Source organism: Mytilus trossulus, unplaced genomic scaffold (genome assembly GCF_036588685.1).
Source record: "Mytilus trossulus isolate FHL-02 unplaced genomic scaffold, PNRI_Mtr1.1.1.hap1 h1tg000158l__unscaffolded, whole genome shotgun sequence".
NCBI classification, from domain to species: Eukaryota; Metazoa; Mollusca; class Bivalvia; order Mytilida; family Mytilidae; genus Mytilus; species Mytilus trossulus.
In genome coordinates, this window is record NW_026963304.1 from 3700382 (window position 1) to 3714064 (window position 13683).

At 32.3% G+C, this 13683-nt stretch overlaps 2 protein-coding genes across 2 annotated transcripts in view; both read left to right on the top strand.

Moving 5' to 3' along the window:
- LOC134700479 (uncharacterized) overlaps positions 1 to 13683 on the top strand; it is a 521631-nt gene that overhangs the window by 24026 nt on the left and 483922 nt on the right. The gene's annotated exons all lie outside the window — the stretch shown is intronic.
- Positions 265 to 12413, top strand: LOC134700480 (uncharacterized). The gene is made up of 6 exons (XM_063561873.1): positions 265 to 380; positions 2539 to 2610; positions 6021 to 6282; positions 8468 to 8926; positions 9811 to 9917; positions 11148 to 12413. The coding sequence occupies exons 1-6, from the start codon at positions 312 to 314 to the stop codon at positions 12402 to 12404; spliced, it is 2226 nt and encodes a 741-aa protein (XP_063417943.1). The 5' UTR covers positions 265 to 311; the 3' UTR covers positions 12405 to 12413.

Genomic DNA, 13683 nt, shown 5'->3' on the forward strand with positions numbered 1-13683 from the left:
ACCGACACCGACAAGCCTTAGCACCGTCACCGACAAGCCTTAGCACCGTCACCGACACCCTTAAATTAAAACAAAGGTAACGTTCAATAAGCTACATATTCCAGCATTTATTAAAGTTTGTCACTACCCATTCTTGTCAACCAAACACTCCGTCGTTTCTGTTGTTGTTTTGGTATTTATACTTTCGACTGACCAATGACAGAGCTTGTTACATATTGTTTACCAATGAATGGGCAACCATGGATCATGTTAGGGAAACTCCCGTAATGTTGATACTGTTTGTAAACAACGATTGATCTTCATCAATAAAGATGGGTTTCGACTTTAAATTTATTAGTAGATCATTAGAACAGTTTTATTTTAGTTTATTGTATAATAAGGTAACTACCGCGAAAATACGGAATCAGTACGTGAACTAAAACTTCTTAACAAACTAACATACACAAATCTGTCGTATAATGAAAACAACAGCCAAAATAACAATGACAATTTTTTCACTACTTGTAACATTAGACATCTCACTAACATCTATCGTTTTATCCTCAATAATTTTGAGAAACTATACAGACATAGGTTTACTATAAAAAGGGGGAAATGTCGGCATTACAATATTATATATATATTTCTCACGACAAAACATTTTTATATCATTTATCTATGTTCTAAAAATTATTTTCATGAATACTTATTGATGAAATTGACATATATAATAATAATATAACAAGCGATAAGGAATGTTATTTTGCTATATGTTAACAGTCAAAGACGACAGTCACGTGGGTAGAAATGTCTGTGGCAACAATACATCGCTGGATGTAAAAAAAAACATAACTTTGTGTCTCTGATTTTAATCTTAAATAAAAATGTATTTGTAGGAATAATCCTATGTAGAATTTTATATTGTAAATTATACAAATATGTATCTATGCAACCTTTCTGAAGTATACAAAAGATTTTTGCCAGTATTCAATGTTAGTATGCAGTTCATCCTTCCATTTTGAAAAATGACAATAACTTGAGGTGAAAGTATATGAATCTCTACGAAATTATAGCACACGGTTCCATACCACAATAGGACAGATGGTAATGATTTGGGGGGTTATTGTTTTAGTTGTTTAGAAATTAAGGGCCATAAAGGGGCCGGAAATTTGTTGTTTTTTTCCACAGGTTCTATACCTCAAAAGGAATGTGGGGATTGCTTTTTGGGGGTCATGGACAAACCGCTTAGGAATTAGGGGCAAAAGAACAAACTTGGATTTTCTTGTTTTTGGACAATACTTTGAGTATAAGTCTATGGGTCACAATGAAATAATACCACAAGGTTCCATACCATAAAAGGAATGTCATTTTTCATGAAACTGAAGGCAAAATTAATTCTTCCTTTCTAGACATGCTAGATGTCTTGTATAACAATTTATAAATCATTCTCTTTTGTCATTATCTCCAGAGTTCAAAGTCTAATATTTTAAAGAGTTGTGTATGTTTTTTATCAATCTTTTTGATACATTTTAGAGTCAAGAAAATTTTGACAAATTTATAATTTGTCATATATTAGAAATGAATTTAAAACAGCAATGATTTTTTGCAGCAGTACTAATAAGGTGTCAATACCGCGCATTCATAATACAGTAGAGATCAATCTTGTCTCTAATACTACCCACACACATATCAATCACCTCCCTTTTGATTGCATAAAAGACTTTAAATTAGTTTGTATATGAATTGTTAATTATACAGAAAATAAGTGTAGGTTGATGTTAAAGTCTGACAACACAATCAGATGACTTTTGAATTCACAATGACCATGCTATTTCTAATTGAATATTAAAAAATACCAATATCTTATAACTTAAATTGCGGTCGGTAGTTTTCTCCGGGCACTCCGGCTTCCTCCACCAATAAAAACTGGCCGGCACGAAATAGCCCAAAAGCGGTGCTTAAAAGTGGCGTTAAAACACCAAAAATCAAATCAAAATTATAACTTCAATTCAGCTTCGCCCTTGCAAATTTATGTACATTGTATAACCACCTTTAAATATATTCTTTTAGGGTTAAGAAGATATTGGGCTGAATTCAGAGGAAAATTTGTTCGTAATGTTTGTTTCATCGGAAACAAGTCATAACTATGTTGTAAATTGATCACCTTTATATTTTTTTTAAATGAAGCACCATAGAATGTGCAATTGATTTATTGTCGTCTGGAAATGTACTGTGTTAACAGCTTTCCTGTCTGTGGTTATTTTAACCATGTCACAATTCAAAAGAAATTAGGCAATTCACAGTTAATTTTTTTTTCTGTCAATAATTGTGTAATATTGGGGAGCATCTGTTGACAGTGCCAGCTTTCCATTGATTTGCATTTCAGAGCACATTTTAGCCGAATCATACAAAGTACTGATGAACAGGTCTGAATATTGTCAATATAAAGTAAAACACCCCTCAGCTGCTTCTGGTCCTACTGATTGTAAGATACTTGTTACAAAAGTCTTCTTTGTTGTTAACAGATGAAAGTAATATACATATTTGTCTGTATTTCAGGGTAAGACTCCATACGATCTAGCAGCAAAAGAAGAAAATGGGCAGTATAAGGAGGTGATGGAATACTTACAGGTACACATGCATTAGAATACAAATGCTTACACTCAGAATAAATCGAGATAAACGATTTACAAAATGTAGAGAGATAAAAAACTAAATACCTTAAAAAGGGAAGACACACAAAACCTTCTTAGGTGCAACAGAAGGGTAAACTTAGAAATTTTACATTTAATAGTCAAAATTTCTCATTACCGAATTAAAAGACGAATTCAAAGTACATTTGTACACTAGATTTTTTTTATGATATTTGAGGTATCTCTGGGTCTGGTAGTCATCAAACAGTGGCTATTAACACTGCAGTGAAAAAGTAACAACATACTGATGCTAAGCCTCTTTTTTTAATGACTTTCCTTTTTGTCGAGCCTTCGACTGTAGTCGAAAAAGCGAGACTAAGCGATCCTACATTCCGTCGGCGGCGGCGGCGTCCACAAATATTCACTCTGTGGTTAAAGTTTTTGAAATTTTAATAACTTTCTTAAACTATACTGAATTTCTACCAAACTTGAACAGAAGCTTGTTTATGATCATAAGAAAGTATCCAGAAGTAAATTTTGTAAAAATAAAATTCCATTTTTTCGGTAGTTTACTTATAAATTGACTTAGTTTTTCTGCGAGGAAACATTACATTCACTCTGTGGTTAAAGTTTTTAAAATTTTAATAACTTTCATAAACTATCCTTGATTTGTATCAAACTTGGACAGAAGCTTGTTTATGATCATAAGATAGTATCAAGAAGAAAATTTTGTAAAAATAAATTTCCAATTTTCCGTATTTTACTTATAAATGGACTTAGTTTTTTTGCCAGAAACAAAACATTCACTCTGTGGTTTAAGTTTTTAAAATTTTTATAATTTTCTTAAACTATCCTGGATTTTTTACCAAACTTAGACAAAAGCTTGTTTCTGATCATAAGATATTATTCAGAAGTATTTTTTGTGAAAAAAAAATTCACTTTTTCCGTATTTTACTTATTAATGGACTTAAAATTGAGAATGGAATGTGTCAAAGAGACAACAACCCGACCAAATAAAAAACAACAGCAGAGGGTCACCAACAGGTCTTCAATGTAGCGAGAAATTCCCGCACCCGGAGGCGTCCTTCAACTGGCCCCTAAACAAATATATACTAGTCCAGTAATGAACGCCATAGTAATTTCCAAATTGGTAGTTTTTCTTTCAGTTAACATTACATACAGTCTGCAGTTAAAGTTTATAAAACATTTATTAGATTCATAAACTAACCTTGATTTTTTTACCAAATTTGGAAGCTTCTTTCAATCAAAAGACAGTATCGAGAGGGAAATTTTTATTGATGTTTTTTCTCATTTTTGTTGAGTCTGCAATTAACAGCAAAAGTAGGCGAGACACTGGATCCGTGGAACCCTTACGAATTTTTATATTTGATCCTATATACATGATATAGAAATAGAATATAAATTAATTGGTCCACACCCCAAAAGTTTAAATTGTATAAAAAAGAATTTTATTAGAAGCAGCTCAAGCTTTCCATAAATAAGTTCTTACAATGTTTGATAGATAGGGGCAAAAGGAAGCTGAAAGGAACTGATCCATTTGTTTAAGTCGGATTCTTTTGCAGCCTTTAGAATAATAAAAAAAAAAAAACTTTGTGAGGCCTTCATAAAACAACATGATACCGTTTTCCATGTGTCAAAGATATGTTTCTGATCTGCCTTCATCAGGTAAGCCAGGCAATACAACTTCTGAAAGCTTAAACAATTGAGTGAATGAGAATCAATAGGACCCGTAAAACAACAGCCAAGCTCATCTTTACAAAGGATAAATAACCTTAATCTTTAAAATAAATCGGTGCCTTCTTTATTTGTTCTTGAAAATTATTCTGTATAAATCAAGTAAATATCTTTTTTGTTAAAAAATGTTTTACAAGGAACAGAATCAGGAATAAAGTAAATGTACTTAACATTTTAATAGTACTTAAGTTTTATGACGTCAATTTCTATTATTTGATAGTATTTTCTGTTCACACCACACATTATATATTGATACTTCATAGCCCATTACTAAAAGTTGAAAACCTAAAACTATAAAATGTGTGAAAGTATGGAGATTAAAAAAGGTTTAAATTGCCAGTGAAAAAATCCTGATAACTTTGCCTGATGGAGTTGTCACCTTAAGGTTTACTTTATCTTCTTAAATAGATAAAAGGAAACCTGAGCATAGGTTATTCACATTGGGAACATAATGATTAGAAAAAATTAAATACAACACTTCCATGACTTCATAAATTTCATGGATTGCAGGCAATTTTTATTCGCCCGTCAAAATTTTGACGGGACGTATTATGGTATACAAATGTCCGGTGTCCGTCCGTCTGTCCTTTTGTCTGTCTGTCTGACGTAAACATGTCACACCGTAACTTGAGAACGACTTATCTAAATTTCATGAAACTTATGATGGTCAAATGATCTGTATACTTTTTGGTGAAAATAAGATTTAAACTTTTTGAGTTACGGCACTTTGTAACTAAAACAGTGGGGTGGTTTTTTTTCACATGTCGCACCGTATCTCAAAAACGATTCTTGATTATTGCTTAAAACTTTACTCACTTCTTAGTTATATTTATCTCAATATCTATATACTTTATGGTGATGATTCAACATTTCATTTTTGAGTTATTGAATATTTTGTAAACGAGGGGGAGGTTTTTTTTACATGTCGTGCCGTATCTCAAAAACAATTTATGATTATTGCTTAAAACTTTACACACTTCTTTGTTATATTAATCTAAAGATCTGTATACTTTTTGGTGATGACTAAAAATTTTATTTTTGAGTTATTGAGTATTTTGTTAAAAAGGGGAGGTTTTTTTTTACATGTCACGCCGTATCTCAAAAACTATTTATGATTATTGCTTGAAACTGTACACACTTCTTTGTTATATTAATCTAAAGATCGGTGTACTTTTTGGTTTGATTCAAAATTTTATTTTAGTGATATTTAGTTTTTTGTAAAAAAAAAACAAGGTGGGGGGGGGGAGGGGTTCACATATCCCACCGTGTCTCAAAAACAATAAATGGTTATTGCTTAAAACTTTCTCAGAAACTATTTATGATTATTGCATAAAACTTCCACACAAGACGTCGGGCGTATCATGCGCTCATGGCGCAGCTGTTTTCTGGATTTATCTTCATCAGGAAAGCTCAAAGCCAAATAGTTGAAAGCCAAGGTTGTATTTAGGAACCGAAACATTTTAAGAGGTTTATGACCAAAAAGGACCTAAAATAATTAAAGCTTACTGTGCATGTTGTGATTCTAACTTTTTTGTGAAACAATATTATAGGACAGCTACAATGTTTTCATATTAACTTATCATAGTTACTCAATACCAACATAAAAACAATTTAATAGACTTGCACTGTTAATTACGTTTCTTAATTTTATAGGAACTATCAAATCCAATTTTGACCAAACTCAGACAGTTAAATAGAAATGAGTTCCAGGATCTTGTAGCTCTCGGAACATTTGCTTCCTATGAAAACAGGGTTTATTTGTCTGGGCCTTGTAACATTGGGAAATCGTCGCTTGCAAGTATTCTTATCGGCGAGGAAATTCCAAAGACGTGGTTTTCAACTGATGGACTAATTATTCATTTTGGAAGAAATGGCATCGACTTACAACAACGAAAGATGATTCCATTGGAAAAAGGTCTGTATTATATGTTTAACCACTAAACAATTTGCTCACAGTCTGAAAAGACCATATTTTGTGCTCATTGACAATCAATGACTTGACAAAATATCGACAGTACTGAACTTTAGTATCTACTTTACTTAATAAATCTAATTAGGTACTTGATAATTGTGGTAAAGTCTAAATATGTTCTCGACCAGTCTTGGCCTTTTTCGTCCTGCCTCGACATGTCTCGTCTCAGTTTAATTATTTTTGTTGAATTTGGAGGTTTGTTCTTCCAACAGACTATTGGAATCCCAATGGGTACAAATTGAGCCCCTCTACTTGCAGATTTGTTTTTATACTCCTATGAAGCAGAATTTATCCAAGGGCTTGTACAGAAAGGAGAAAAGAAATTAGCCCAGTCTTTTAATTTCACCTTTCGGTATATTGATGATGTACTGTCTCTTGATAATAATAGATTCAGTGATCACTTACATTTAATATATCCAAGTGAACTTGAAATTAAAGATACTACAAACACAGATAAATCTGCTTCATATTTAGACCTTTTTTTCTCGAATTGACTACTGATGGTAGGTTGAATACCAAAATTTATGACAAACGCGATGGTTTTAATTTTCCTATAGTCAACTTTCCATTTCTGTGTAGCAACATCCCCCCAGGATCAGCATATAGAGTATATGTGTCTCAATTGATACGTTACTCTAGAGCTAGCTCAAAGTACGTTATAATAATTGATATTTATGTCAATATTCAGGACCATATGAGTATTTGGACCATACGCGTATGGTAATGACTGTACTGGTATATACTAGTACGCATATGGTCCGACCATACGCGTAGTACTCATATGGTCCGACCGTACGCATATGGTCAGGATAATCAACAAGTTTACAGTTAATATTTATCTCTTCATAAGGTATGAACCTTCTGGTTGTCACGTCAATAAAAAGACAATATCAAGGGTCAGAATATTATATTATAATGATAAAAATTAACCAGTTTTATGTATTTATTTTACTCTCTAGTCACTATAGTAAACACCCTTAATACATTACCGATTTGTTATGACAATTGAATGGCAATATGTCGACTTGGGGAGATATTTCCAAAATTTCCGAATGACTGTTATGTATGTCTCAGGACTTAAGTACCACTGCACGAAGCTGCTACATATCCTTAAAATGCTTTTTTTTTTACTCGAAAGCAAAAGGTTTAACTGCGAAGGATCGAGCAAAATCAAGACCTGCTGAAATTTTATAGTACCATGTGGAAGTAAATGTCATCCTAAATGCAAGATACAATTAGCGATGAAAAATAATTGTGGCATCAATATTTGGTCACCGTGTTATGTTGCCTTTGCATTATAATATACATTTTCATGTAATCTCATTGGTTTATTTTTTAGATAAAGTAAATTGTATTATTGAAACGTTTCTTATAAAATTGAGAATGGAAATTTAAAATGTGTCAAAAAGACAACAACCCTACCATAGAGCAGACAACAGCTGATGGCCACCAACAGATCTTAATTGCAGCAATAAACTCCTGCTCCCGGATGAGTCCTTTAGCTGGGTCCTAAACAAATATGTATACTAATGCATATTTGAAAAAATGTATGGCTAAAATTTCATATGGTCCAATCCGTGAATAAACAAACAAGTATATACTAATATAGTCTGATCATACAAGTATGGTTGGAACATATGCGTATGGTCGGACCATATCATTATACGCATATGGACTTGACCAATCATATATGGTTAAAATACTCATATGTTCCGTAACATCAAAACCGAAGTGTTGACTACTGGGCAGGCGATACTCTCGGGAAGGAAACGTCGGTCAGTAGTGGCATCGACCCAGTGGTGTAAATAAGATCCAGGATTAAAATTGAGTACACCAGTCGCGTGTTTCGTCGACATAAGACTCATCAGTGACGCTTATATCAAAATAGTTATAAAGTCAATCAAGTACAAAGTTGAAGAGCATTGAGGATCCAAAATTCCCTTGGATAGATAAATTATGTGCAACACAGTGGAAATTTGAACTCAGTTATTCTAATATCTAGGTGTCATTAAAATAAAATTATTTTGTAAGGCTTTCAAGAATAGGTTGACATCTATTTATTTTTAAATGTCCAGGGTCAAATTATTGCTTTTCTCATGCCTCTTCCTTATATTTTTAACCTTGTTAGGTAGTGGTGATGTTTTAGCAAAACTACTTCTCGGGAATCCAGAATTAAAGAAACAACCAAGTCTGCAAGATGAGAGTATAGAAAAAAATCCAGGTGATCCAAAGTCTAATGTTAAAACAAAGGGAAATCAATTAAATCTATCGAATGTAAATCTGGGTCCTTCAAACCAGGAACACATGTCATCGAAATCAAATCAGGAGACATCAAAAGACTTCAAGGAACAACCAATCCATACTGCTAATTCCATTCAAGATGACTTATTGGTAAAGATTAAGAAAGGTACAAATATCATGAATATAGCACCATCAGATCTGGTCGATTTTGGTGGACAAAAATCATTTGATATGACCCATCAGTTATTTATCCAGCACAGGGGAACGTTCATTCTGATGTTTGATGGACGTAAAGGCCTTTATACAGAATTAGAAGAATATCCGCAAGGAGATGTTACTGCAGCATGTAAGTGGCTTTGAATAGACAATTGGATTTTGAAATACTCTAAGAGATTATAATATAATGTATTTAATTGGACGTTTCTGTATTGACCCTGATATAGATTCGAAGTTAGTTGTAGTAAACAAGATACTGAAGGGCCAATATAGGAGATCGAGAATCTATAACATTTACAATACAGAAACACCGAGTTCATAAAACTTTTATTAAATGAGTTTGATTCACACTTTTCGCAGTCACGATTGATATATTGTCAACAGTGTTGTCATTCATGATTCCTAGTCCAAATTCGTCAGTCTTAGAGTAGATAGATTGTGTCTAGCAAATTAAAAGGAGATGAAAAGAATAATTCAGACAGTTTAACCATTTATTCCACTGCATTCTGATAATGATTGATCTACGGAAATGAAACAGTGATAATAATCAAAAGTTTAATGCTAAAGGCTGTAAAATATTTCCGTCCTAAGACATTACAAAACAAGAAACATCATTTAATTTATTTGTGCTATTTTAAGTCAAATTTCAAACTATATCTGTATATAAAACAAATGTATTGTATCCAGAATGATAAGCAAAATGTTATTTTAAGAATAAAGCGCTTCTGCAGCAATCAATAATATTTGTATTTCAATACTATAGTTAACCAATTATTTGATTAGTTTTTAAGAGAAGAAAAGTAACATGAATTTGAATCAATGTAATCATGGCTAAAATGGCAAGCTTTATACAGTTATATATATCCATCATGATAAAATATATTATTGACAAGTCTGCAGAAAAATCAGGAAATAGGTTTAGAAAACCTCTGTACTGTTAATCATGAAAATTCAAGCAATTTGAAATAAAATGAATCTTTTGGAAACATTGTATTACTTGGTTTACTGTTGTAGCTATTCTGGAGCATTGGATTAATTCTGTATTGACATACTGTAACAAAACTGAAGATAAAATGCCAAGAATTTTGTTTGCGGCCACTCATAGTGATAGCTTCTCAGAGGTATGTCTGCTTTTATTATTCATTTTTCCGTCTTACTTTTCAACACACATATGCAAAATTTCAGTGACAAAACTGTTTCTCCCTCCATATTTTTAAATATTTAACAATTGAAACAATCAGGCACTAAACTTTTTTGTCAAGGGTCAAGTTTAAATTGAGGGCCCAACCTATATTTGTCATATTAAATAAGACTTAAATGTACTTTTAATATACCAAATACAGCCTTTTTATGCAATCATATATGTAGCTCTTGAGTCTTAAAAAAGATTATCTGTAATAATTTTATATCAAAGTCAATGCCACCTAAACTACATGAACTATGTCAAATGGAAACAAACCTTATGCATCCACTGATCTACAATTTTTAATTACTTGTTATTGAAGATCGGATGTATAGCAAACAAGATCTTTTGAAATTTATTTTGTAAATAGATATAAGTGGACAAGTTATTGTCAAATAAGTGCTTGTAAGCACTCCCTGGAATACTATAATAAATCTCTGAATCAATGTTGAGTCAACAGTTTAGGAAAAAACCACTAAACACTAATGAAAAAATCGTTTGGAAAATCATGACTTTGCATTGAAAACTTAGTCGTTCGATCAAGTAATGGTTATTGAAATGAATTCTCGCTTATATTTTTCCACTTTGATAAAACAATAAGGTTTCTGTTTTGGGATACTTTTTGGTTATATCGGTGGAAAACAGTAGAAATGGGATTCACTTCAAAATAGTTTGCAGTAACCAACTTGGCAGTCAAGAGGATAAAATACATTTACATGGTCGAGAATCTGAGATACAATGTACTTTTTTAAAGCTTAACCTGAAAATTTTGAGTCATCTGAAAAAAATAGGTTTTGTTATTGTTTAACAGTGTTTCAAAATATTTCGGTTGATTACAAATGGTTCTATGAAATATGTTAGCAATTATAAGAAAAGCCCTCTCCAAATGATTTTTGTATAGAAATAAAAAGCTTTTTTGTGATTGCAAACTTCCTACTTACGTTTTTGTTTTTGTTTTTGTCTTGTGCTATTAGCGCTATACAACCAGGTTTAATCCACCATTTTATACATTTGAAAATGCCTCTACCAAGTCAGGAATATGACGGTTCTTGTTCACTCCGTTTTTATGTGTTTTGTCATTTGAATGTGGACTTTCCGATTTGATTTTCTCTGAGTTCAGTATTTTTGTGACTTTACTTTTTAACCATTTCATTGTTATGATTGACAGGATGAGCAAAAGAAACTGGTGCTTAAATTCAAAGAAGAACTGCGGAAAATGTTTTCCTTTCACAAGCTTCATGAGCATATCATGTATGACAATGTCTTTTTCATGAATGCAACGGATGCAGCAGATCGAGATATTGAGCGCTTGAAGGATACATTAGTTGATATCGCCTTTCAGCAGTCAACATGGGGACAACAGATGCCGATTGTTTGGGTGCCTCTTGATTTACAGATATCAGATATGAGAGCAGAGGGAGTAAAGTTGATAACAAAGAAGAGACTTTTAGAGATAAACAAATCTAATAATGAATTTGCTCTAAATGAAAGAAGAGTAGACGATTTCTTACTTGTTCAGCACTCGATCGGAAAGCTGTTGTATTTCGATGAACCTGCTTTGAGAGATTTCATTGTCATTCAACCTTCAGCAATGGTCAATATCCTGAGAGCCTTCGTTACAGACATAATGTTTTGGCCAGAAAAAGGACCTGTTCGAGACATACTTGAAAAATTATCATCTACTGGAGTTCTAAAGAAGACAGATCTTATTACTCTTTGGTCACAACCAGCTTTCAAGGAAATTTTGACCGATATCAGAACAAAGGAATATATAGTGCAAGTCCTCCTCCATCTAGATATCCTTGTAGAACCTAAAAGATACACTGAAACGGAAGTTGCTGCAGATTCTTTTCTAGTACCCTGCATTGTGAAGGAAAATATTCCACAAAAAATGCGCAGAAATGCAACAGACGACAAAACACTATGCATAGCTTATCATCTGAAGGAGACAGTAGTTCCATCTGCTTTGTCGTTCAAGCTTATAGGGGCTGCTATTAGCATCTGGCCTCTGAAAGTAGACGCCTCTCGGTTTTGTCTTTATTTTCAAGCTGCAATTATGGATGCTGACAACAGAAATGAACTTCAAATTCATGTTAAAGGGCAGAGAATATTTGCATACCTCATCAATGACGAGTCAAAGCAGCTCATATCACCAGATCTAGCAACAACAACACAGGAATGCCTAACTTTGGCACTTGAACGAATTCTTCAGTTTTACCATCGTTGTTTTGGTAAACAAAGTCACCATTTAATGTCAGATCTGTTTGAAATAGAAGTCGGAGAAGTATGCAAAGGCGAAACGTGCTTACTTCCATTATGTGATGCTAAAACAAGAAAGTCTTGGATATGCAAGAATGGAATAGAACATAAAACCAAAATTTCTCTGAACTGGGTTTTTGATAAGGTCAGTGACACTTTTTTATAACTATTATCTTTATCTTCTGACTGCATAAGACTGAATTTATTGAGGATAAATTGGAAAAATGAATTTGACATGTATCTTGTAAAACAGATTGATTGATGTGTTAATACATTTCAGCAAATTTCAAACACTTGTTAGATTGCTTTAACGAAATATGAAGAAAATCTAGATCTGTAGAAAATGCCTTTACCAAGTCAGAAATATGACAGTTGTTATACATTCATTTTATGTATTTTATCTGTTGATTTTGCTATATTATAAGGGACTTTCAATTTTGAATTATACTCAGAGTTTGGTATTTTTGTTAAATCACTTTTATGATCGTGATAGAAATCACACATAAACCACCACCACATCAGATAATTGAGAACAAATCAAAAGTTACAATAATAAGATACATTTATACTTGGTTATTTTTTTCTTTTACATGCTCCTGATTTTATGAAAAGTAACTCCCGTCTTGTCATTGGTTATAATCAGAAAGATAGCATATTAGTTAGAGTCCAACGTAAAAAAAATCAAATTGCTTCAAAATTGGTTGATTATCTTTAGAAAACTATCGAAAACGGAAAAAAAATTGATGAACTCATCAGTGGCAAGATAATTGAAATTATACCAGTAAAACCAAAACACAAAATTAGAAATCTAAAGAAGCAGTCCTGTAAAATAGTCAACAACAAAATAGTCATGCAAAACATTACTGATATCCCTAATGTATATATGTATCTCTTTATTTCAGAATAGAGAGACTTGTGACGAAAACTGCAATGGTAATAAATTACAATATTTTTGAGAATATTTTTTTCAATGAATAGTACTTGTCGCATATTTTAGTAAAATAATGCATACAATTGTGACTCGTTACAATAACTTAAACAATTGAAAATCGAAAATATACTATCTCTTTTATTATCTGACATTTAACTGATTGAAGTCTTTCAGAACAATAAATCATTTGTAAAGAATGCATATAAAAGCGGCGAATACCATTCTAACTAACAGTTATTGAATTTCAAATCCACATTTTAAAAAATAAATATTGTATTGGTACATACATTTCAGTAGTAATAATTTTGAAGAACCATATTGTCATCGATTTATTGTTTGCTCTATTAACCAACCGGTACCCTTATCAGTAGTTTAAAACAACACCTTAACAGCCTACAACTCACTGGTGCTTTTGTTATCTCGACGATTTATGTGTGATGTTTTAAAAGAACAGACATGTATGTTTCAACTACACATGGTTTTTAACAAAAAATCAACTCTTTAAAATACATTT